The sequence below is a fragment of the Aotus nancymaae genome, unplaced genomic scaffold, assembly GCF_030222135.1.
Source record: "Aotus nancymaae isolate 86718 unplaced genomic scaffold, 86718_ANA_hifiasm-v0.15.2.pri h1tg000016l, whole genome shotgun sequence".
Lineage (NCBI taxonomy): Eukaryota > Metazoa > Chordata > Mammalia > Primates > Aotidae > Aotus > Aotus nancymaae.
The window spans coordinates 73,649,673-73,674,017 of NW_026988428.1; the positions used below are offsets into that span (position 1 = coordinate 73,649,673).

Consider the following 24,345-nt stretch of genomic DNA (forward strand, 5'->3'; position numbering starts at 1 on the left):
AAAAAAACTATAAATTATCTGGTCAGATTAAATAAAATATTTTCATCATTTACTTTCTATCAAGAAAAGGGGGAATGTTTATGCATAATTCTAAAATATATCTATCCCTGTGTAAGTTTTTATAGGTTGAGTTCAGAAAACCCAAGTCTTTAGTTTTCTAAAATCTAAACAGTTGGAATTTAAATTCATATTTACATCTTTGCAATCAGAATTATTTGCTCTTCCATCAGAATGGCTAATGTTAGCTAGGTATATATGTTTTTCTTTTCTGTAAAATATATTGTAATACATTTTCATAAAATAATAATGTTATATGCATATATGCTTGTGTTTACATTGTATCTATTTCTATTAAAAGTAAATTTATTTATATTTACATATTTATTACATTTTCATAAACTAGGTTTTTGCTTAGTCACATTTAAGAATTAAAACAATAAAATTATTCACTAAAGATGCCACATAATGTATTATTCACTAATGTTTTCTATTTAAGTTTGAAGAACTGATGTCTACTACTGCTACAAACATCTACTTGGAGTTTTCCATTAAATAATGTTATATACTGTGATTGTTTCATTTAAGAACAGTGATACTTGTGAGAAATGTATCTGTAGGTAGTTTCATCCTTGTGTCAACATCACTGAGTGTATTTACATTAACCTAAATGGTATAGCTACTACACACCCATGTCATATGGGATAGCCTATTGCTCCAAGGATACAAACCTGCACAACATGTTACTGTAGTAAATCATATAAGCAGTGAACAGAATGATGATTTTTGTTTACCAAATCATATCTAAATAGAAAAAAACAGTAAAAATATGGTATAAAAGGTTAGAAATGGCATCCTTTTAAAGGGCACTTACTATGAATGAAGTCTGCAGAAATGGAAGTTTCCCTGGGTGGGTCAGTCAGCAAGCAGCAAGTGAAAGTCAAGGCCTAGGATGTTACTGCACACTCCTGTAGGTTTTATCAACGGTTCAGTACGGTACACTACGGTACACTGCATTTATGAAACACTTTTTTATTTTGCTGATAGTAAATTAACTTTACTGCCACTTTGTTGGTTTCTAAAGTTTTTATTTTTTAAAACCTTTCTGCCTCTTTTTAAATACCATTTATTTTAAAACACAAATTGCACAGCCTTAAGAACTATTTTCTTTATGTTCTTATTCTGTAAGCTTTTTTAAATTTTTCATTTACATATTTTTTATACTTTTAAACTTTTTTATTTTTTATTTTATTTTATTTATTTATTTTTTTTTTGAGACGGAGTTTCGCTCTTGTTACCCAGGCTGGAGTGCAATGGCGCGATCTCGGCTCACCGCAACCTCCGTCTCCTGGGTTCAGGCGGCAATTCTCCTGCCTCAGCCTCCTGAGTAGCTGGGATTACAGGCACGCGCCACCATGCCCAGCTAATTTTCTGTATTAGTAGAGATGGGGTTTCACCATGTTGACCAGGATGGTCTCGATCTCTTGACCTTGTGATCCACCCGCCTTGGCCTCCCAAAGTGCTGGGATTACAGGCTTGAGCCACCACGCCCGGCCGCTTTTAAACTTTTTTAAAACAACTAAGACACAGACACACACATTAGCCTAAGCTTACACAGTGTCAGCAAGATCACTATCACTGTCGTCCCCTCCACGTCTTGGCCACTGGGGCAATAACACATGTGAGCTGTCCTCTCCTATGGTAACAATGTCTTCTTCTGGAATTCCTCCTGAAGGACCTGCCCAAAGTTGTTTTTCAGGCAACTGTTTTTGTAGAAGTAGAAGGAGTACACTCTAAAATAATAATTTTATAATAAAATAATAATTTTATAATAATAATAATATAGTATACTATAGTAAATACATAAACCAATAACATTGTCACTTATCATTATCAAACATAATGTAGTGTATGTAATTGTATGTGCTATACTTTTATTCCACTGGCAGCACAGTAATTTGTTTACACCAGCATCACCACAGACGTGTGAATAATACACTGAACTGCAACTATTGCTATGACATCACTAAGTGATAGGAATTTTTTGGCTTCATTATAATCTAGTGGGCCCACTATCTATGTGCAGTCTGCCATTGACCAAAACATCATTCTGTGGCACATGACTGTGTATCATGTTCTTTGTTAATCAAAATAATAAGGGTTTCTACTGTTTGAGCATTTAACTTTGTTGAAGTTTATGCTTATACAAAGGCACAATAAATACATGAAAACGAAACAAAAACTACACAAAATAACTGGAGTAGTTAGAATTTACTATATATGATGTGTATATATTTATATTTATATTTATATTTATATGATGTAAATACACACACACACACACAGAGAACTTGTGATGGTTAATATTAGGTGTCAACTTGATTGGACTGAAGGGCCTAGATAGCTGGTGAAATGTTGTTTCTGGGTGTGTCTGTGAGGGTGTGGCCAGAGGAAACTGACATTTGAGTCAGTGGACTGGGTGAAGAAGATCTATCCCCAGTGTGGGTGGGCACCATCTAATGGCTGCCAGAGCAAGTAGAACAAAGCAGGTAGAAGAAGGTGGGGTAAGCTGGCTTGATGAGTCTTTCGGATTTCATTTTTCTCCTGTGCTGGATGCTTCCTTCCATTCTTCCTGCCCTTGGACATCAGACTCCAGGTTCTTCAGCCTTTGGACTCTTGCACTACACCAGTGGTTTTATAGGGGCTCTTGGGCCTTTGGCCACAGACTGAAGGCTGCACTTTTGGCTTCCCTGCTTTTGAGGCTTTTGACTTGGACTGAGCCACTGCTAGTTCTTCCTTCCCCAGCTTGCAGATGTCCTACTGTGGGACTTTGCCTTGTGATTGTGTGAGCCAATTCTCTCTAATAAACTCCCTTTCATATATACATGTATCCTATTAGTTCTGTCTGTTTGGAGAACCCTGACTAACACAGAACCTAAATATATATTACTGTGACTACTGCAAATAATGACAATATCTAGTTTCCTGTGAGTTATGGGTAAGTTGGAAGTCAATCAGAAGTGAAAATATACTTTTAATGTAACATGAACTAAAATGATTTTCAAGGAATTTTAAAAAATTAGAATGAATTAGTTATTACTAACTCTAAATAAAGAAAATAAAATTTAAATATCTTCACTAGATTAAGCACATCTTCCCAATGAAAACTTGGATATCCAAAAAGAAGACTTAAAGTAAAGGAATTATGTGGATATACCTCTATGGATATTGAATAGATAGTATATTAATGACAAAGTTTCCAACATTAAAATAAATATTTGAATTAGAATTCGGGGAGCAGATACAGGCTAATTGGTAAATAAAATAGAGAGCAATCTTACTTTGTTTGTATTGGTATAATAAAATATCACAAACCAAGCAATTTATTAACCACGCAGATATATTACTCACAGTTCAGAGAGCAGGGAGGTCCAAGATCAAGCAGCCAGCAGGTTTGGTGTAAATTGTATTACATTAACAAGTTTGTATGTGGAAAGTAAACAGTCAAAGTATTTATTATGGGCCAGACATGGTGGCTCATGCCTGTAATCCCAGCATTTTGGGAGGCCGAGGTGGGCAGATCATGAGGTCAGGAAATTGAGACCACCCTGGCCAACGTGGTGAAACCCCATCTCTACTAAAAATATGAAAATTAACCAGGTGTGCTGGTGCATGCCTATAGTCCCAGCTACTCAGGAGGCTGAGACAGAAGAATCACTTGAACCCAGAAGGCGGAGGCTGCAGTTAGCCGAGACTGTGCCTTTTGCACTGCAGCCTGGGTGACAGAGCGAGACTGTCCGAAAAAAATGTATGTATGTGTACGTATATATATTTATTATGAAAAGATAAGGGAACAACAGATTTAAACACTTGGTAATGTTCAATCAGAATGTAATAAAAATTCAGTTACAATTAATAACTGTATTTATATATTTTTATATACAAATAAAATGCATAATTCCATTTTACAAATTGATTATTAAGTATGGAGTAATTTGAATTTAAAAGCAAAGAATGTATATATTCTATAATAACTGTTTGTCTTTTCGAGACATTCCTTTCATGTAAGCATAAAGAAAAATGAATATAGAAGTAGAGCTGCTATATGATCCTGCAATTCCACTGCCAAGTACATACCTAAAACAAAGAAAATCAGTATATCTAAGAGATATCTGTACTCCCATGTTTGTTGCAGCACTGTTCACAATAGCTAAGATCTGGAAGTTACCTAAGTGTCCACTGACAGATGAATGGATAAAGAAAATGTGGTCTATATAAACAATGGAGTACTATTCAGCCATAAAAAAGAATGAAAGCCTGTCATTTGCTACAACATGAATGGAACCAGGGGTCATTATGTTAAATAAAAAAGACAATCATCACATGTTCTCACTTAGTTCTGGGATTTAAAAGTCAAAACAATTGAACTCGGAGAGAGAGAGTAGAAGGATGGTTACCAGAGATTGAGAAGAAGAGGGGAAATGTGGTAGTAGAGAGGTGGGGATAGTTAATGGGTACAAAAAATAGAAAGGATGAATAAGACCTAGTGTTTGATAGCACAACAGGGTGACTATACTCAATAATAACTTAATTGTACATTTAAAAATAACAAAAGACTATAATTATATATAAGAATGTTTATAACACAAAGGATAACTGCTTAGGGAGATGGATACACCATTTTTTACGTGATGTCATTATTAAGCATTGAATGCCTGTCTCAAAACAGCTTATACACCACATAAACATATACGCCTACTATGTGCCCACTGAAATTAAAATTAAAATATTTAAAAAAGAAAAGATGAAGATAAAAAATTTTTTAAAATGTACCCTCCATCACAAACTGGTAGAACACTACTACAGGTAATGTGCTGTCTTAATATAAGGCAAGCCCTTTACAGGAATTGGGGAAGCATGCTTCCTAATGTTAGATTAGTTTTCCAAACAAATAGTAATATATATTTTTGTCATTGCATGTACCTAATGATGCAAGTTCAACATATAATTGAGTGAAGCAAATAAGTAAACAATCATAAATGGGATTTTAAACACTTTTCTCTCACTGGTTAACACACAAATAGGCCAGTGAGCCTATAGAAAGATATAAACTAGACAAATAATCATCACTCATATGCACATACTCACACACATTTAATTTCACATGATATTTTTCCCAATACACCATAATCTCATAACTCTAAGCATATTAGTATAAAATATAGGACTATGATTTCAACGTAGTACCACTTGCCAAGCTTGGCCAGTGGACAGTTAAAATATAGCTATTCTAATTCAACATTAATTAATAAAAAATAAATAACATTTAAAAACAGTTCCTCAGCACACTAGTCACATCTTTGTATACAAAGATGAAGAATATTTCCAGCTTCATAGAAAATGTTCTAACTATAGTTTACCTATGACAGAAGTCAATAAAAAGAATCTGACAACCTTACGTGGTTTTAAATTCAGTAATACATGTGTAAATAACATGGGTGAAAGAAATTATCAAAATGAATAATCATAATTTTTATATGAATTATAAAGAAAAGGAACAAAATTCTTCCTTGTAAAAACTGATTGCCCTCAATGTACATATATTATAACAGATGACATGAAAAATTACCTGCAAATGCACTGAAAGAAATTAAAAATAGAAAAGCTGAAATTAAATACAAGTGATATATAAGAAAGAAATGAATAAACAGTAAAAAAATCATGTTAAAGAATAATGTTACAATAGAGAGAACAGCAAGGCAAAATATTTTTACTGAAAATACTTTTAAAATTTGATGAAAGACTACCAAAAATATATACCCACCAATGTATCCACAAAAATAACAAATTTAACATTTTTAAACATTGATAAGGGCTGCGCACTTATCAAAGTGATGCCTCCCAAAGTGCTGGAATTAAAGGTTTGAGCCACCACAACTGGCCTATTTCTACATTATATGGAAATACCATTTTGGTCTTTACAGTTATTTACACACGATAAAACTCTATTATCATTATATTTTAATGTCTATATGAAATAGAAAATTCTTAAAAATACGCATTACCAAATGCAGTACCTCAAATAGAAATCTGAGTGTATCCTACATGTATTAAAGAAATTCAGTTTAGACACAAACTTTCCTACAAAAATAGTCTACAAACTCAGATGACATTACTAGTGAATGATAACATTTGAAAATAAAGCAGTACTCTCAACAAATACCTCCAGGTTATAGAAAAAGAGAAATTCTTCCCAAGATAGCCTTGATACCAAAACCTTTCAAGTAAATAGCTATAAATAAAAACATGGTCAAATATCCTTGTGGACATGGATGAAGAAATAAATCTTACCTTAGATAAAACATATATGCACTGATATTTTATAAAGGGAAATATACAAGGATCAACATGGACTTATTTCAGAAACAAATAGTAGTTTAACATTTAAAAGAAATAAAAATAGTTTATAAAATGTTATAAAAGAAAACATATCATTCCAACTGATTCAAAAATAATAAAAATGTTACAACAATTGATAGAAATTGTTAGAAAATAACAATTGTTAGAAAATAGGAATATTATAAAACTACTTCACTATGAGAAAAACACCAAACTTTATAAATATGAATAATATGTTGAAGTATTTTTTGCCAAAACACAAAAAAATGATACATACAATATACACAGAACTTTGTACCTTCTATTCAACTATGGCCAGTGAAAATAAATTAAAATTAAAATAAGTTATGGCACATGGATAAAAAAAAAAAGTGTCATGACTTGCAGATAAAATTACTGTTTATATAGAACACCCAGAAAAAAATCATACTTGACATAATAGATTTAAATACATAAAATTAGTGGAAAAAGTAGTTACAAAATCAAGATGACTTCAATTTTATTTCTATTTACAACAACAAAAATTACTAAAGAGAATTTTAAAATCAGGATGCTATTTACAAAAGCATGAATATAAAATGTCTACATTTCTGTACGACTTCAATCCCCCAAAATATGACAGAGAGAAATTAAAGGTAACACAGTACATTGAAGGAAACACTTTATATTGATTAGAAAAGTCAACACTATAAAGAAGCTAATCTTTAAAAATTACTTTAGAGAATAAATGCAGTCACAGATGTTCTTATGGGAGGATTTTTTTTTTCTGGACAGATTTATTGAAGTGTCATGTACATAGCATAAATTTCATCCACTTATAATGATTAAAACTCAGTGATTTTTAGTATATTCACAAAGTTACAACCATCACCACTACTGAATTAGAAAGTTTTCATCGTGACACAAAGAAACGTTCTAGCAATTAGTGGCCACCTCCTGTTTCAATCTCCTTTAGGCATTGGCAACCACTACTCTACTTTCTGTCTCCATGCATTTGCCTGTTCTTGATAGTTCATGTAAACTGACTCACATAATATGCACCTTTAAGAAAGGCTGAACGCCACAAACATCATGTTGAGCAATATGAGCCTAGCACAAATCCTGGGAGATCTGTACTTTAGTAATTGTGCATATCCTATTTCAATAATTGATTCAGAATTTTCTTATTATGGGAGCAAATAACATAATTCATTTTAAAATTTTTGCAATCATAATATTATCTCTATTTTAAGAAATATAAAATTTATCTGATGTACTGCAAACTCAAATGCTTTAATTCTAAAGCTTACGCTTACAATGATATATTATTGAAGATACACATGGCTCTGATTTAAGTCCATCTACATGCAGCATTGCACAGTTACGTTCCTCATTATTTGAGTCTTTTATCCTGTAATGGAGAAAAATCCATAATTTTATTACATTTTATGCAAATGATTCATGAGTCAAGAGCATTTTCCATGTACTGTAAGAAAATAATTTTATGGAAAAGGGTAATAAACTTTTTCATATAATATTAGCAAATGTTATTATTCTAAAAACGCAATATAGCAGCCTCCCTTCATCCATGGGGGATATGTTTCAAGATGCCATTGAATGCCTGAAACAGCTGATAGTACAGACCCTATAGAGAGATTATGTTTTCTTTACACATTCACAACTATGATGAAGTTTAATAAATTAGGCACAAGAGACGGACAAATATAATACTGATAAAAAACAATTATAGCAATACGCCAACAGCACTACTCTTGTGCTTTGAGGATATTCTTAAGTAAAATAAGGGTGACTTTTTAACAAAACAAGCACCACAATTTCCTGATTGTCCATCTCAAGGTTGTCCAACTTGCAGCCCATGGGCCACATGTGGCCCAGGACAGTTTTGAATGTGGCCCAGGACAAATTCATAAACGTTCTTAAAACGTTCTGAGGTATTTTTGCAATTTATTTTTAGTTTATCAGCTATCATTAGTGTTAGTGTATTTTATATGTGGCCCAACACAATTCTTCCAATGTGGCCCACAGAAGCCAAAGATTGGACACCCCTGGTCCATCTGATAACCAAGAAGGGTACTAGCTGACTAATGAGTGGGTAGACATACACGAACCATGATGGTCTATTGTAAAATATTTATATCACAATCTCACTAACTTTCCACATCTTTCTTCATGTCTATGATTCCACATAAATTTATTCATATTATTCTTCTGAATTTATCCTTTATATGTGTTTTTTTATATAGCAACATACAAAACAACTTACATATAGTTGAAAGTCAAACCGTCTATTGACACCCATGGATGATGACTGTTGTTACGAAACACACCAATCCATGAGGGAGCTGAAATGGCAGCCAGAACTTTCTGAAAGAAAATAAAGAATTTTCACTTAAATAACAATTATGAAAACATTATAAAAACAGTATATTAAAGTTGAAAACCACTATTGGCAAGGCCAAAAACTTTCATATATGTTTGTAATTTTGATTTAAATGAACTCTTCAGTAGTAGTTTCATTCTTCTCATGTTAATTTAAAAATTTTAATTCTTGCAATATAATAGTTACCCCAATTGGCAGAATAAACACAGCAAGGCTTTATGAGTTTCCTGATACTGTGCATTTATTCCTCCAGATACTGTGACTAAATCAACCTACTTTTGTACTATATTTCTCGGAGTTGTAGACTTAGAAGAGAATAGAGGGGTGGTCATTCAGAAATAAATGACATAGAAGCTACAGATTGGGTTTTCTGGGCACCACACCATTCTTTAACTAGATAAACCCTCACTTTTATCTGATTCAGTTTGGTGGAATAACAGTGGTCCTGACCAGGTGGTATAGAAATGTCCCTTTCTGCTACTTCCTCTCTGCTACTCCCTACTAAAAACAACTTAAACTCTGGGATTAATGAAAGACAAAAGCAATGGAAAACTCTGAAAGTTGGAAAGAGAAAGATGAAATTGTCTGGAACCCTAGCATTGGGGATCAACCAAGTGTCCAAGGGAGCATGTTAAGTTCTCCACCCAGAAGAAGGTGACGTAGGTCTGCTGTTTCCCAGCACCCGACCTGGCAATGGGAGGAGGCTCAGAAAAGCTCACTTCTGCTGTGTATTGAAGAGTCCCCTCCACAACACCAGGTGAGGCTGGTACCAATGGCAAGGATGATCTACCAGGAGATCTGCTACCAATTAGGAGCCAGAGGAAGTGCTTCCTTCTCATACCAATAGACACCAGGGTGTCTGTGAGGAGGATCAGCAAAGGGACCCCGTGACTATCAGTGCACCATCCAGGTTCCTCTTTGTCTTTGAGGACATGAGACTCACTTCCCCATCCAGAGACACAGGACTGAATGGATTGTTAGTGTTCTTTGTATATAGTATAGCAGTGAACAGTAACAAACTACTGATAACTGCAATAATATGAAGGAATTGCACAAATATCAGATAGGAGTGAAAACGACAGATAAGAAAATTCACATTGTATGATTCCCTTTATATAAATTCAAAAACAGACAAATATTATTTATAACATTGAAAGTCAAGACAGTGTTTTGGAGAGGAGTCAGGATAAGTGATGAGGGCATACACATGGGTGGAACTGCTGGAGCTGGAACTTGTTTTGTGATCTGGCTTGTATCACATGAGTTCATTCACTCTGTGATCAATCTGCATGACCAGATCATATCTTGCTTGATAAACTTAGATAGCAAAATTTATTGTGGATTCAAAGCATTTACAGAAGCATGGTTTTCCATGAAAAGCAAAAACTGAAAATTATCAAAATACATTAGCAGTATACGAATTTTAAAACACTATTAAGTCAAACTATTGAATATTACACAGACTTAAAAATATATAAGCTAAATATATATATACATATATGATTTCTACAAATATATTATTGACTGAAATAAGCTTTTCATAAAGTGTTTAAAACATTTACACCTTACCATTTCTTCTTCATTATCTATAGAAAGCAGACTGGACTTTTTCGAAGCACAGGCCAGCAAACTCTCTTCCCAAGTTCTTTTTTCCTTACCAATGTAATAACAACTGTTGGAATACATAATCCACTCCTCTGGACAATGGTTACAACGATATGCTAAATAAAGAGCAGGAATTACTATCCAGAACAACATGAATTTTTAAAAATAAAAATTATTTAACATATTTGCAAAGGCATAAAGCTACATGTATGCAACATATCTATCCATCCTCACAGGCTGGTAAATATGTACTTTTAAAATACCCAGTCACTTATACACACATGCACAATAAAGGGTCAGCCTTTCATCTCCTAATTGTGTTCCCATATAAAGCAAACCAGCAAACAAAAATCCACTCTATACGTGTCTTGAAAAGCAATGAACAAAACAAGCTGCTTTAAAAAAAATAATAATAATAACTTGTATCTTATCATATTATAGCAATAATAATTTGAACGCAACAGACAAAAGAAAGTATAGTGATTTGACTTATAGTTAATGACAAGGTAATGCCCTCATCTTTATTTATGAACATTTATTGCCAATTTTTATAACTTATTTATCACCCCAAATTCTATTTTTGCACAGCCTGAGATCAAGAAAAAAACTGTACAATATTAGAACTTTAAAAATTATTATGTACCTTTCTGAGTTCTTGTATTCTGGGAAGAATTGTTGTGCTTCTGTGTTAATGTAGCTAGAAAAAATAAAGCAATATTTGTAAAAAATTAGCATCTAAATCAATCAGAAAAATTTTAATTTTTGTTTGAAATTTGTTATATTATTTAGAGTTAGAATAATATAGAATAAAATTGATTTTAAGAAAAATTTTGATAAAGTAATGATGGTTTTTTTTTTACAAAAGTATTTCATAGATCTAAAGAATCAAATTTCACCATCTCGTATAGTTCTTATAGTTTGTGATTTAACTACTTTCAGAAATTAATTTCTATTTCTCAGTAAGATTTTTCAGACCCCTAGAACATATTTTTGAGTTATGAAATACAAATATATACACATAATTGAATCAGAAGCAAATACTTTCAACAATTATTCTTTCATTTATTCTTCGACAAATTCAGAATAACCATTCCACATTTAGTCCAAATATATACTTTACAATGAGAATACTGTTCCCTGAAAATATGAAATGTTTAGGGGCATATTCAATCATTAATGTGAAAATTTTCCTTGTAATCTTCTAAAATAGACTTACAGGGAATAACAACTATCGTTATCACAGAGGCCATTAAGAGAAGACAGATGATTCCCAGGATCCCAATAATGAGCTTCTCTGGAGCTGACAGTAAATCTGCAGGGAGAGAAATGAGAACCGTGCAAAAGGAGAGGTGGATACAGTTGTTTAGAAGATTCCCAGACAAGAGAACTTGAATGCACGAGGATCATACAGAGAAGCTTGGGCCCCAAACCCTCATGTCATATTGTAATCTTTCTTTCAGAATAATATACTATTGCATTTCAGTAAAAATAATGCTCCATGAATTATTGGACAAAGACTATAAATTTCAAAAATGAGTTAAATCAGTCTTCATATTTTATATTGAAATCACATATCTCCACTTGGAATTCTGATCTTCGCAAATAGAAAATATGTAAGCACTCCCTGCTCTTTCCCCACGTATCCCTGTACCCCAAGCTGCACATCCTAGACTGTTATATTGAGGAGCTTTTCAATGCTTTACCTTTGCAGTGATAGGTTTTGTCATTCCCTTGAAAATCCTGAGAAGCTGTTTGAAGGTTTAATTCCGCATAGGTTATTTCCTGTTCAGTTACTAACATGGAGTTTTCATTGCTCTTAGGTGTTCGCTGCTGCCTCTTTAGGTTTGGGGGCAGATTCAGGTCAGAGTAGATCACTTCTTGGTTATCCATCTTTGCAGTGTGTGATGTCAGGGACTGTGCTCTATAATAACAGTAGTTAAGAAGTTGATTAATGGTTTATATACAAGATCTCTAGTGCAGTTAAAAGGGTGAGGTGGAGAACAAGTATTGGAGCTCATTTTGCATTAAAGAATCTAAACTTCTTTCTCTAATTTTCTTCCAGCTTAAACAAGCTTCTTATGGGAAATAGTTGTTTGTTTTTTTTTTAAAGATTTTCTAGGGCCAAGCTCGTAGTGGGTCATGCCTGTGATCTCAGCACTTTGAGAGGCCAAGGTGGGCTGATCACGAGGTCAGGAGTTCAAGACCAGCCTGGCCAATAGCTTGAAACCCCATTTCTACTAAAAATACAAAAATTAGCTGGGCGTAGTGACACGCACTTGTAGTTCCAGCTACTAGGGAAGCTGAGACTGAAGAATTGCTTGAACCCTGGAGGTGGAGGTTGCATTGAGCTGAGATCGTGCCATTGCACGCCAGCCTGGGTGACAGAGTGGAACTCCATCTCAAAAAAAAAAAAAAAGATTTTCTACATTTGACAAAATATTATTGCTGGGGCAATGAGAAGCAATAAATTAGTAAGGAATAAAGAAGTTCAGGAATGAAAAGATATTTCTTAGTTAATGTCTGATGCTGCAGATATATTTTAATGTAATACCAAACCCTACTTGTATTAAAAATTAAAATGTTGTATTACAGATACTTCTGCACTCATTTTTTATTTTAATTTTGGAATCCAGTAATGGTTGAGACTATGGGATCTGTACATGACTAATAGTAAGGGTGACATATATATATATATATATATATAAATTTCTTGCAATAAATTAGTTTTATTTAGTAACGTACATGTATTTATTAAAATTGATGGGGTATTAAATGGCTTTTTTCTTAATGGCTGAAACATTTTAAGAAATTATTAAAAATTTAAATATTTGCATATATCGGAAAAAGTTATGTGACACAGTTAACTTATGCATAACCTAAATGGTATTACAAACACTACAAAAATCATTAATACTTATTTTATAGAAGTGTTGGTAATTTATTTCCTGGCTAAATTATAAACCATAAAATGATAAATGAAAGTATAGGTAATTTATGTTAAAGCACATTTCATTTAAACTTATAGAAACATTTTATGGTTGCCAAAGTGAGTAAAGGCCACTTTAGTTGTATAGCACTTGTAAAATTTCAGATAATGTAGTTAAATCATTCAGTCAATGGTCTCTGGAGTCAGTGAGATCTAGAATTAATTCTGGCTTTGACACTTATAATGTGTGACCTTTAAAAAGTTATTCTATGTTTAATAACCCAGATTGTTAATCTAAAATGGGAATAAGAACATAAAAACATTGCATGTAAAACATTTACCACTCAACCTGGCACTTAAAGTTCTCAATAAGCATTAGCTTTTTAATTATTAGATAGTAACAATTGTTATGTTACTGTCTCTGATTCATGTCTGTTAAAGCGTGGAAAATAAATCTTCAGATAAGTCTCCTATATCCGTGTGCTACATCTTTCTTTGCAATATTTTGACCAATTTTTAAAAAGTATTTTGATTTTTCTATTACTTTTAGCATTTTATGTAATCTACCTCATTCTGATTTTTATTAAAAATAAAAACTGCTTTTATTTATTTAATCTGCGTGTCTGAGAAATTGTATTTGGCTTTCATCAATTGATTAATTTATTTTGATAATCTATAATGGCTAAACTAAATATAAATTATGATTATTCAAAGATACATGATGTACTGATTATAAAATATAAAATTAATTGTTCATTATTGTGATGTTAATAGGTTTCATTTAAATTATATTGATTAACAAACCTACTAGTTTTCCACAAACAATAATTTGAAAACTTTAAGAAATCATCCAACATGTTTTATTTTTTAGGTTTTTACACTTAGTTATTCAAATGAAGACAGCAATGTTCTACTTGGATTTTATTGTATATTAATTAAGCCTCTGTTGCATCATATTGAGCACTTGTAATCATCCACTAAATGAGGTAGGCTAGTAGAGCGTTCGAGAGTAGCAACACATACCTTCTGTCCCCAGAAAGACACACATCCTTTAGCGGAGAGGTCAGGTTAGTCTCATAAAAAGGCCTGCTACAGTTGAGTAATAAAAGGTGAAATTTAAAGGCGTAAATCCAGGACAAGAACGAACAGTGTCTGTGATCTTCGCAGACTGCCCTGTGAAGACTCAGAGTGAGTCAAGAGTGGAAATAGTAGATTTCTTATCAAAGTGTTACTAAGGTTTGAACAGGAAATTCTACACATGGGCTATTTGAAATCAGTTTATTTCATCACACACCTCCAAAATATAGGATAATGTGGTCTATTAAAAGTATAAGGTCGACTTTGAAAGTATGTCATTTAGTTCATCAATTTCTCAAGTACCTCTGAGAATTTTTTTTTTCTGTCTTGATCACAAACATTGCCAACGCTCACCTTGTTAAGAGTATCTTTTAAACTAGGTTGCTAAATCTTAACATTGCATACCTCTTTTCTTTATATTATTTTATTATGTCACCTCCATTATAATGGGAAAACATTCTAAAACTCATAGTAACATTATGAACTGATACCTACTGATTTTTTTCACTAATTATCTGAGAAATTACTGCAGTAATTACTCAATTGATTGTAGCTGGCACAAAAATCATCATTGCCAAAGTTATAGTCTTAACTTCTCTTAGTTCTTAAATTCTTGTGTTTAATTTTATTTTTTTAAGCAGATTATTTAATGTTCAGATTACTCTTGATAAAAATAAATGTATCTTGGAAAGATAAAACATTAATCAATTTTGAAATATATCATCATGTCAGAGATTGAAATATTGAGCAGCTATTCATTACATTATTCATTTATTCATCCTCTGCCATAACAAATTATCTTAACTTTAATAGAAACATTTAGTTGTAATTGACAAAAACTCAAGTCAAACTATGTATGGGGGAAAAAGTAAGTTTAAAATCTTATTAGGAAGAAAGTCAGCAAATTGGCAGAATAGGTGGTCCCCAACACATACACCCCACAGCAACAATAATTTTCCAGTCATCCACAGACAAAAGTTCCTTTGAGGGAGTTTTGGAATTCAAGTAGGAGTTTGTAAAATGCCCGTGGAACCCAAGATGTAGGAGGAGGGTTGTTTTAGAGAATAGATTTGCACCCAAGTGTCAGCTTGCCAGTGGTGATTCCATCTCCAGACCTGAAAAGGGACCCATCCTCCTGTGGACTTGCCTTTAGCCCCATTAGGCCTTGGTCATGCTGCCAAAACCATTTTCCCAGGGGTCCAGGAGGAGACCCACACACTAGTGTTTCAGGAGGTAGGTGTACCAACTGTAGTCTCAGTGTGGATCCTGAAACAACCCTCTAACTTGGCTTTAGCTAGAGTCAGCCACAACTTGAGATCAGTCCTTCACCCACAGAGACTTCCTGGGAGACATATACATCTGTTCCCCTGGGGCATGCTTGCTGACCTCTGTCACATAGAAGATACTAAAATGGCCCTGAATCTCCACTCAAACCCCTCTCAACTGTGGCTGAGTTAATCACAGGAAATTACTGTGTGACTCATTCATCTTTGTCAGCAGTATAAGTTTGCTGACTTTAGTTCCACAGTAGTTTCTGAAACAGCCTTGAATCTTGACCCTCACTCTTCTCAGCTATGGACTGTGAGCAGTCTTGCCAATTCAGGGATACAGAGGGAGGGCATGCACATCCATGTTCCCACTGGGAGACCATTGTCCTAGGTTTCACAGCAGATCCCGAAATGGGCCAGAAAAAGGGCTTCAACCCTTCTCAGCTGTGCTAGAAAGCAGTTTGCCCACACAGGGACCTGGAGAGAGACATCATCAGTGCACCTATAGGCACTGACCTTAGTCTTATTTCAGATCTTGAAACAGTCCTGTTAGCCAGCTCCAGCCCACCTCAATTACAGTCTGAAGCCAGTCTGCCTGCCCAGAGACCTGCCAGAAAACACACTCATCCATGACCCCAGAGACAGACATGAAGACACTTCTTTCAACTATAGATCCTGAGGAAACCTTGTGACTTAGTACTAACTCCTCTCAGCCACAGGCTGAAGAACCCACCCAGAGACCCATGAGCAGCCTTCCCAGGAAACTAGATAAACTCTCCCTGAACTACACACCTAATAATAGACCCACTATCTGCAGACCCTGAAGTGAACCCTCATCCACTCCCCACCCCTATACAGTATGATTCTAGAGTCAGTTTTGTCCTCTGAAGGACTAAATAAGATACAAGCCTGCTAGAAGCCCTAATAACAGGATCATGAACCAAAAATCCCCCTCTGGACCCAGAAGCAACCATATAACCTGGCTATAACCCCATTCAACCATGATACTGAAGGCAATCTCATCGGCCCAGGATCCTAACAGAAGAAGGTCTTAACCTACCAAAACCAGCCTGTAAAGACTGAAAGAGATGTTTGCTCTTTATTTTTATTATTTTTATTTTTATTTTTTGAGACAGAATCTTGCTTTGTTGCCCAGGCTGGATTGCAGTAGTGCAATCTCGGCTCACTGCAACCTCCACCTCCCAGGTTCAAGCGATTCTCCTGCCTCAGCCTCCCAAGTACCTGGCACAGGCACGCGCCACCAAGCCCAGCTAATTTTTTGTATTTTTAGTAGAGATGAGATTTCACCATGTTAGCCAGGATGGTCTCGACCTCCTGGCCTCGTGATCCACCTGCCTCGGCCTCCCAAAGTGCTCGTTCCCGGCTGAGATGTCTGCTCTTTAAAATGCACAGGCATGAGTGCAAGGATAAACAAATAAAAAAGTATCAGACAAACACACCACCACCAAAGGAAACTAATAAAACTTTAGCAATTGATCCAAATAAATGGAGATCTATAAGTTTCCTTTAAGATAATTCAAAACAATCATCTTAAAAAATCTGAGATGCCGAAGAGTACTAAAAAATCTGAAACAAAAATACATGAACAAAATAAGAATTTAATAAAGAAACATAAACCATTAAAAACAGCCAAACAAAAATTCTGGAGCTGAAGAACACAATGAAATAAATAAATAAGTCAATAGAGAGTTTCAATAACAGACTCGATTACGCAGAAGAATTAGTGAACTCAAAAGAATGTCATTTAAAATTAACAAATTAGAGTAAAAAAAGAAAAAAAAAGAATAAAAATTGGCAAAAAAAAAAAGCCTAAGAGACCTTTGAGACACCACCAAGAATATGTTATAGAAAGTATAGAAACTTCAGAAAAACAGAGAGAAAAGAGGCCAAAAATATTTTTTATTTAAAGAAATACTGTCTGAAAACCTTCTTAACTTGGGAAGGATATGGAAATCCAGATTCATGAAGCTTAATGAATCATAAGCAAGATCAGTACAGAAAGAACTATTTATGAGGCACAACAGAGTCAAATTGTCAAAAGTCTGAGACAAGAGAATCTTGTGGGGAGTTTTGTTTATTTTTTAGCTTAATGTGATCACATTGTTCATTTTTGCTTTGGTTTCCTGTGCTTGTGGGATAAGACTTAAAGAATAGCCCAGGCACAGTGGCTCACGCCTGTAATTCCAGCACTTTGGAGGCTGAGACGGGTGGATCACAAGGTCAGGAGATCAAGATCATCCTGGTCAATATGGTGAAACCCCACCTCTACTAAAAACACAAAAATTAGCTGGGTGTGGTAGCGTATGCCTGGAGTCCTAGCCACTTGAGAGGTTGAGGCAGGAGAATCGCTTGAACCCAGAAAACAAAGGTTGCAGTGAGCTGAGATCATGCCACTCTATTCCAGCCTGGTGACAGAGTGAGATTCCATCTCATAAAAAAATAATACATAAAAAAAATTAAAATAAAAAATATTTGCCCAATCAATTGTCCTGGAGAATTTTCCCAATTTCTTTTCTTTCAACATTATTTTTAGATACAGGGAGTACATGTGCTGGTTTGTTACATGGATATATTGCAAGAGGATAGTCATTATAATCCCAAGTAGGTAGTTTTCTGAACCACTTTTCCCTGCTCTTCTCTCCCCTCTAGTAGTCTGCAGTGTCTATTGTTCCCATATTTATGTCTATGGGTGCTCAGTGTTTAGCTCCCACTTATAAGTGAGAACCTGAAATAGTTGGTTTTCTGTTCCTGCATTAATTTGCTTAGGATTGTGGCCTCCAGCTCTGTTCATGTTGCTCTAATGAACATGGTTTTATTCTTTTTTATGGCTATGTACTAGTCCATAGTGTATATATGGCATGTTTTCTTTATCCAATCCACCACTGATGAGCACGTAAGTTAATTCTATACCTTTGCTGTTGTGAACAGTGCTGTGATAAAAATGTTAGTGCACGCATCTTTTAGATAGAGTGATCTATTTTCATTTGCTTATATTCCCAGAAGTGAAATTGAGGGTCAAATGGTAGCTCTGTTTGAAGTATTATGAGAAATCTGCATACTGCTTTCCACAGTGGTTAGACTAATTTACATTCCCACCAACAGTGTATTAGCATTTTCTTTTTTCTGCACCCTCACAAGCATCTGCTGTTTTCTGACTTTTAAATAGTGGCCATTCTGACTAGTGTGAGATGGTATGTCATTGGGGTTTTGATTTGAGTTTCTCTGATGATTGGTGATGATAAGTGTTTTTTAATATGCTTGTTGCCTATTTGTATGTCTTCTTTTAAGAAGTGTGTGTTCATGTCCTTTGCCCATTTTTAAATGAGGTTTTTTTTTTTTTTTTTCTGCTTGTTGTTCTGTTATACCCAAGCAAGTTGGAAGAAAGCACCACACTCTGAGATTGAATCAGGAGTCCTTTATTTGCCCGGACCTAGAGATGGCTAACGCTCAAAATTCTCTCGGCCCCAAGGAAGGGGCTTGACTTCTTTTTATACCTTGCTTAAAGGAGGAGAGAGGAAGCCTAGCGAAGCAAATTTTACAGAAGCAGAGCAAGCAAAATTAAAAGATAAGCAGTTGCAGGTGTAGGGGCTTCTCATACTATCAGTGGGCGCATTCCTAAGCAGGGATGGCATGGCTTGACTCGGTACCTTATCAGCAAGTGCATTCCTGAGCCCTCTTGAGTACAGCGTGACCTAGCTATGCACTCAGGGGAGGGGGATAGCAGGAAGAGGGAGGCTAAGATAGAGCCTGTCTGGCTCTCAGCTAAAATGGAGTCAGCTAGGCTAACACAGGGTAGGTTAGCACAGTTCTGTTTAAATTCCTTATAGATTCTGGATATTAGACCTTTGTCAGATGCATAGTTTGCAAATAAGTTTTCCCATCTGTAGGCTATCTGTATATTTCATTAATAGTTTACTTTGCTGTGCATAAGCTCTTTAGTTTAATTAGGTCCGATTTGTCAATTTTTGTTCTTATTGCCATTGCTTTTCAGGCCAAAAAAGATTGTTTGCCAAGGCTGACATTGAGAAGGGTATTTCCTAGGTTTTCTTCTAAAAGTTTTACAGATTGAGGTATCACATTTAAAATTTTAATCTCTCTTGAGTTAATTCTTCTATATGGTGAAAGGCAAGGGTTCAGTTTAGTTCTTCTGCACATGGCTAGCCAGTTATACCAGTGATATAGGAGCTAGAAAGAAATTAGGCAGATAGTGAGGATAAAGCAATCCTTGGCAAGGCTTTTCTTTTTAACAAAAAGCAGACCCAAATAATTTGTTTTCCAGCAAAGAGCAGCCTGAAAAATCAAGCAGCAGACATAGATAAGCAAGCTGGAAGCTTGCATGGGTGAATGCTGGCAGCTGTGCCAATAGAAAAGGGGCTAACTGGAAGCTAGGTACTTTCAACATGGAGGCTCCATCTTCCCTTTCCTTTGTCACTAGTAAAGAACCAGGCAATATGGCACAGGCCAGGTAAAGGACCCATCTGCATGATAAAAGATTAGGGTGGAGTGGCCAGCTTCTTCAAGAGCTATGCAAATTGCATGCCTGATCTGACCAATCTTTTGTGCCCTATGTAAATCAGATGCTGCCCCCTCAAACTCATCTATAAAACCTTCTACATTTCACTGCAGAAGCAGCAACCTATTTTCTCTAGTACTCCTCCTTGTTCAGAGAGCTCTTCTCTTTCTTTTGCCTATTAAATTTCTGCTCTTAACCTCACTCTGGTGTATTTGTGTCCAGTTTTCTGTGGTCACGGCACAATAAACCTCGAATATTACCCCTGACAACAATGCTATATCATCACTAATCATCAGAGAAATGCAAATCAAAACCACAATGACATACCATGTCACACTAGTCAGAATGACCATTATTTAAAAGTCAAAAAACAACAGATGCTGGTGAGGGTGCAGAAAAAAGAAAATGCTAATACACTGTTGGTGGGCATGTAAATTAGTCTAACCACTGTGGAAAGCAGTATGGAGATTTCTCATAATACTTCAAATAGAGCTACCATTTGATCCTCAATTGCACTACTAGGAACATAAGCAAATGAAAATAGATCATAATATCAAAAAGATGCACGCACTCATATTTTTATCACAGCACTATTCACAACAGCAAAGGTATAGAATCAACTTACATGCTCATCAGTGGTGGATTAGATAAAGAAAATGTGCCATATATACACCATGGACTAGTGTATATAGTTATTGATAGGGGGTCCATTTATTTTTTTGTCTGTCTTTTTGAAAATCAGCTAGCTGTAAATGTGTAGGTTTATTTCTGTTTTTTTTTTTTTTTATTCTGCCCATTAGTCTACATGTCTACTTTGTACCATACCATGCTGTTTTGATTACTGTAGCCGTATAGTAAAATTCAAAGTTGGACGTGCAGTGCCTCCAGCTTTCTTCTTTTTGCTTAGATTTACTTTAACTATTCAGGCTCTTTTTTGGTTTCAAATGAATTTTAGAATAGTTTTTTCTAATTATGTGAAGAATGGCATTGGTCATTTGATAGGAATTGCACTGAATCTGTAAATTGCCTTAAGCAGTATGGCCATTTTAACAATATTGATTCTTCCATTCCATGAGCTCGGAATGTTTTTCCATTAATTTGTGTTATCTGTGATTTATTTCAGTAGAATTCTGTAATTCTCCTTGTAGAGATCTTTTATTTCCTTGGTCAGCTGTATCTCTATTATTTCATTTTTTTGTGGCTATCATAAATGTGATTGTGTTTTGTATTTTACTCTCAGCCTGGACATTATTAGTGTATAGGAATGCTATTGCTTTTGATATATTGATTTTATATCCTGAGACCTTACTAAGATCATTTATGAGTTCTAGTAGCCTTTTGGCAGTCTTTTAAAAAATCTTTTAATTTTAGATTTACATGTGAGGGTTTGTTACATAGGTAAACTCACGTCATGGGGGTTTATTTACAAATTATTTTATCACCCAAGTATTCTATCACCCAAGTATCACCAACAGTGATCTTTTCTACTCCTCTCCTTCCTCCTACCCTCCACTCTCAAGTAGTCATAAAATTGGCCTCTTTATGGAATCCTATACTCCTCAGAAGTTTTGTTCATTTCTTTTTATTCCTTTTTCTTCATTTTTGTCTGACTGTCTTATTTCAGAGAACCAGTCTTCAACTTCTGAGATTCTTTATTCGGCTTAGTTTACTCTGCTGTTAATTCTTGTGATTGCATTGTAAAATTCTTGTGTTGCATTATTCAGCTCTGTCAGACCTGTTCGATTCTTTTTTACACCAGCTATTTCATCCTTCAGCTCCTGTATCACTTTACTGTGATTCTTAGTTTCCTTGAATTGGGTTTTATTATCCTCTTGAATCTCAGTGATTTTCATCTGTATCCATATTCTGAATTCTATTTCTGTCATTTCAGCCAGCTCAGCCTGGTTAAGAACTCTTGTTGGAAAACTGGGGCAGTTGTCTGCAGACATTCTGGCCTTAAGAGTTACTGAAGTTCTTGCTTTGATTATTTCTCATATCTGAGTGTGTGTGTTCCCACAATGAGATACCATCTCATTGCATTTTGATTTGCATTCTCTAATAACCAGTGATGATGAGCTTTTTTCCATGCTTGATGGCCACGTAACTGTCTTATTTTGAGAAGTGTCTGTTCATATCCTTCACCCACTTTTTGATGAGATTGTTTGGTTTTTTTCTTAAGTTCCTTATAGATTCTGGATATTAGACCTTTGTCATATGGATGGATTGCAAAAATCTTCTCCCATCCTGTAGGTTGCCTATTCACTCTGGTGTTCGTTTTTTTTTTTTTTTTTTTTTTTTTCCTGTGCAGAAGCTCTTTAGTTTAATTAGACCCCATTTGTCAATTTTGGCTTTTGTTGCCATTGCTTTTGGTGTTTTAGTTATGAAATCTTTGCCCATGCCTATGTCCTGAATGGTATTGCCTAGGTTTTCTTCTATAGGCTTTATGGTTTTAGGTTTTACATTTAAGTCTTTAATACATCTTGAGTTAATTTTTGTATAAGGTGTAAGGAAGGTGTCCAGATTCTGTTTTCTGCAGTTGGCTAGCCAGTTTTTCCAATACCATTTATTAAATAGGAAATCCTTTCTCCATTGCTTGTTTTTGTCAGGTTTGTCAAAGATCAGATGGCTGTAGATGTATTGTGTTATTTCTGAGGCCTCTGTTCTGTTCCTAAACATATATCTGTTTAGGTAACGATACCATACTGTTTTGGTTACCGTAGATTTGCAGTATAGTTTGAAAACAGGTAGCATGATGCCTCCAGCTTCATTGTTTCTGCTTAGGATTGACTTGGCTATACAGGCTCTTTTTTCATTCCATATGAAATTTAAAGTATTTTTTTTCTAATTCTATGAAGAAATTCAATGGTAGCTTGATGGTAATAGCACTGAATCTATAAATTACTTTGGGCAGTATGTCCATCTTCACAATATTGATTCTTCTTGTTCATGAGTATGGACTGTTTTTCTATTTTTTTGTGTGTGTGTCCTCTCTTAGTTCCTTGAGCAGTGGTTTGTAGTTCTTGAAGAGATCCTCCATGTTCCCTGAAAGTTAAATTCCCAGGTATTTTATTCCCTTTGTAGCAATTGTGAATGGAATTAACTCATGATTTGGCTCTCTGTTTGTCTATTATTGAAGTATAGGAATGCTTGTAATTTTGCATATTGATTTTGTATCCTGAGACTTTGCTGAAGTTGCTTATCAGCTTAAGAAGTTTTTGGGCTGAGAGAATGGGGTTTTCTAAATGTACAGTCATGTCATCTGCAAACAGAGACAATTTGACTTCCTCTCTTCCTATCTGAATACCTTTTATTTCTTTCTATTGCCTGATTACCCTGTCCAGAACTTGCAATACTGTGTTAAATAGGAGTGGTGAGAGAGGGCATCCTTGTCTTGTGCTGGTTTTCAAAGGAAATACTTCCCTTTTTTGCCCATTCAGTATGATATTGGCTGTGGGTTTGTCATAAATAGCTTTTATTATTTTGAGATATGTTCCATCAATACCTAGTTTATTGAGAGTTTTTAGCATAAAGCGATGATGAATTTTATAGAAGACCTTTTCTGCATCTACTGTGACAATTATGTGGTTTTTGTAACTGGTTCTGCTTATGTGATGGATTACATTTACTGATTTGCCTACTTCTGTCAATTTATCTATCTCATTCTCCATCCAGTTTGTGCCCTTGTGGAGAGGAATTGTGATCATTTGAAGGAGAAAAGGCGTTCTGGTTTTTGGAGTTTTCAGTGTTTTTGTGCTGGTTTTTCCTCATCTTCATGGATTTATCTACCTTCACTCTTTAAGGCTGATGACCTTTGGATGGGGTTTTTGTGGGGAGGGTCCTTTTTGCTAATGTTGATGTTATTGGTTTTTTCCATTGCTTCTAGTTTTACTTCTAACAGTCAGGCCCCTCTTCTGTAGATCTGCTACAGTTTGCTGGAGGTCCACTCCAGACACTCTTTCCCTAAGTATCACCAGTGGAGGCTGCAGGAGAGCAAAGATAGCAGCCTGCTCCTTCCTTTGGAAGCTTTGTCCCAGAGGGGTAAAGCAGCTTGTCTATTATTGGTGTATAAGAATGCTTGTGATTTTTTCCTGACGCCAGCTGGAGTTGTCCTGTATGCGGGGTCTGTCAATCCCCATTGGGAGGTCTCTTCCAGTCAAGA

At 35.0% G+C, this 24,345-nt stretch overlaps 1 protein-coding gene across 1 annotated transcript; it reads right to left on the reverse strand.

Moving 5' to 3' along the window:
- Positions 1-7,152: 7,152 nt before the first annotated feature.
- On the reverse strand, positions 7,153-14,412 carry KLRC1 (killer cell lectin like receptor C1). The gene is made up of 7 exons (XM_012477043.2): positions 14,331-14,412; positions 12,085-12,302; positions 11,598-11,693; positions 11,025-11,078; positions 10,346-10,497; positions 8,660-8,760; positions 7,153-7,786 (listed from the first exon to the last, which is right to left on the reverse strand). Exons 2-7 carry the CDS (start codon positions 12,269-12,271, stop codon positions 7,675-7,677), a joined length of 702 nt encoding a protein of 233 aa, XP_012332466.2. The 5' UTR covers positions 12,272-12,302; positions 14,331-14,412; the 3' UTR covers positions 7,153-7,674.
- Positions 14,413-24,345: the final 9,933 nt, after the last annotated feature.

What these genes read in the sequence shown, in the direction of transcription:
- KLRC1 (XM_012477043.2), bottom strand. Translation starts at nt 12,271, where the DNA reads ATGGATAACCAAGAAGTGATCTACTCTGACCTGAATCTGCCCCCAAAC. An exon ending in CAAAACCTATCACTGCAAAG is followed by an intron (nt 11,694 to 12,084) that starts GTAAAGCATTGA and finishes CTCTCCCTGCAG; the next exon opens with ATTTACTGTCAGCTCCAGAG. An exon ending in GGTTTGACTTTCAACTATAT is followed by an intron (nt 7,787 to 8,659) that starts GTAAGTTGTTTT and finishes TCTCCATTACAG; the next exon opens with GATAAAAGACTCAAATAATG.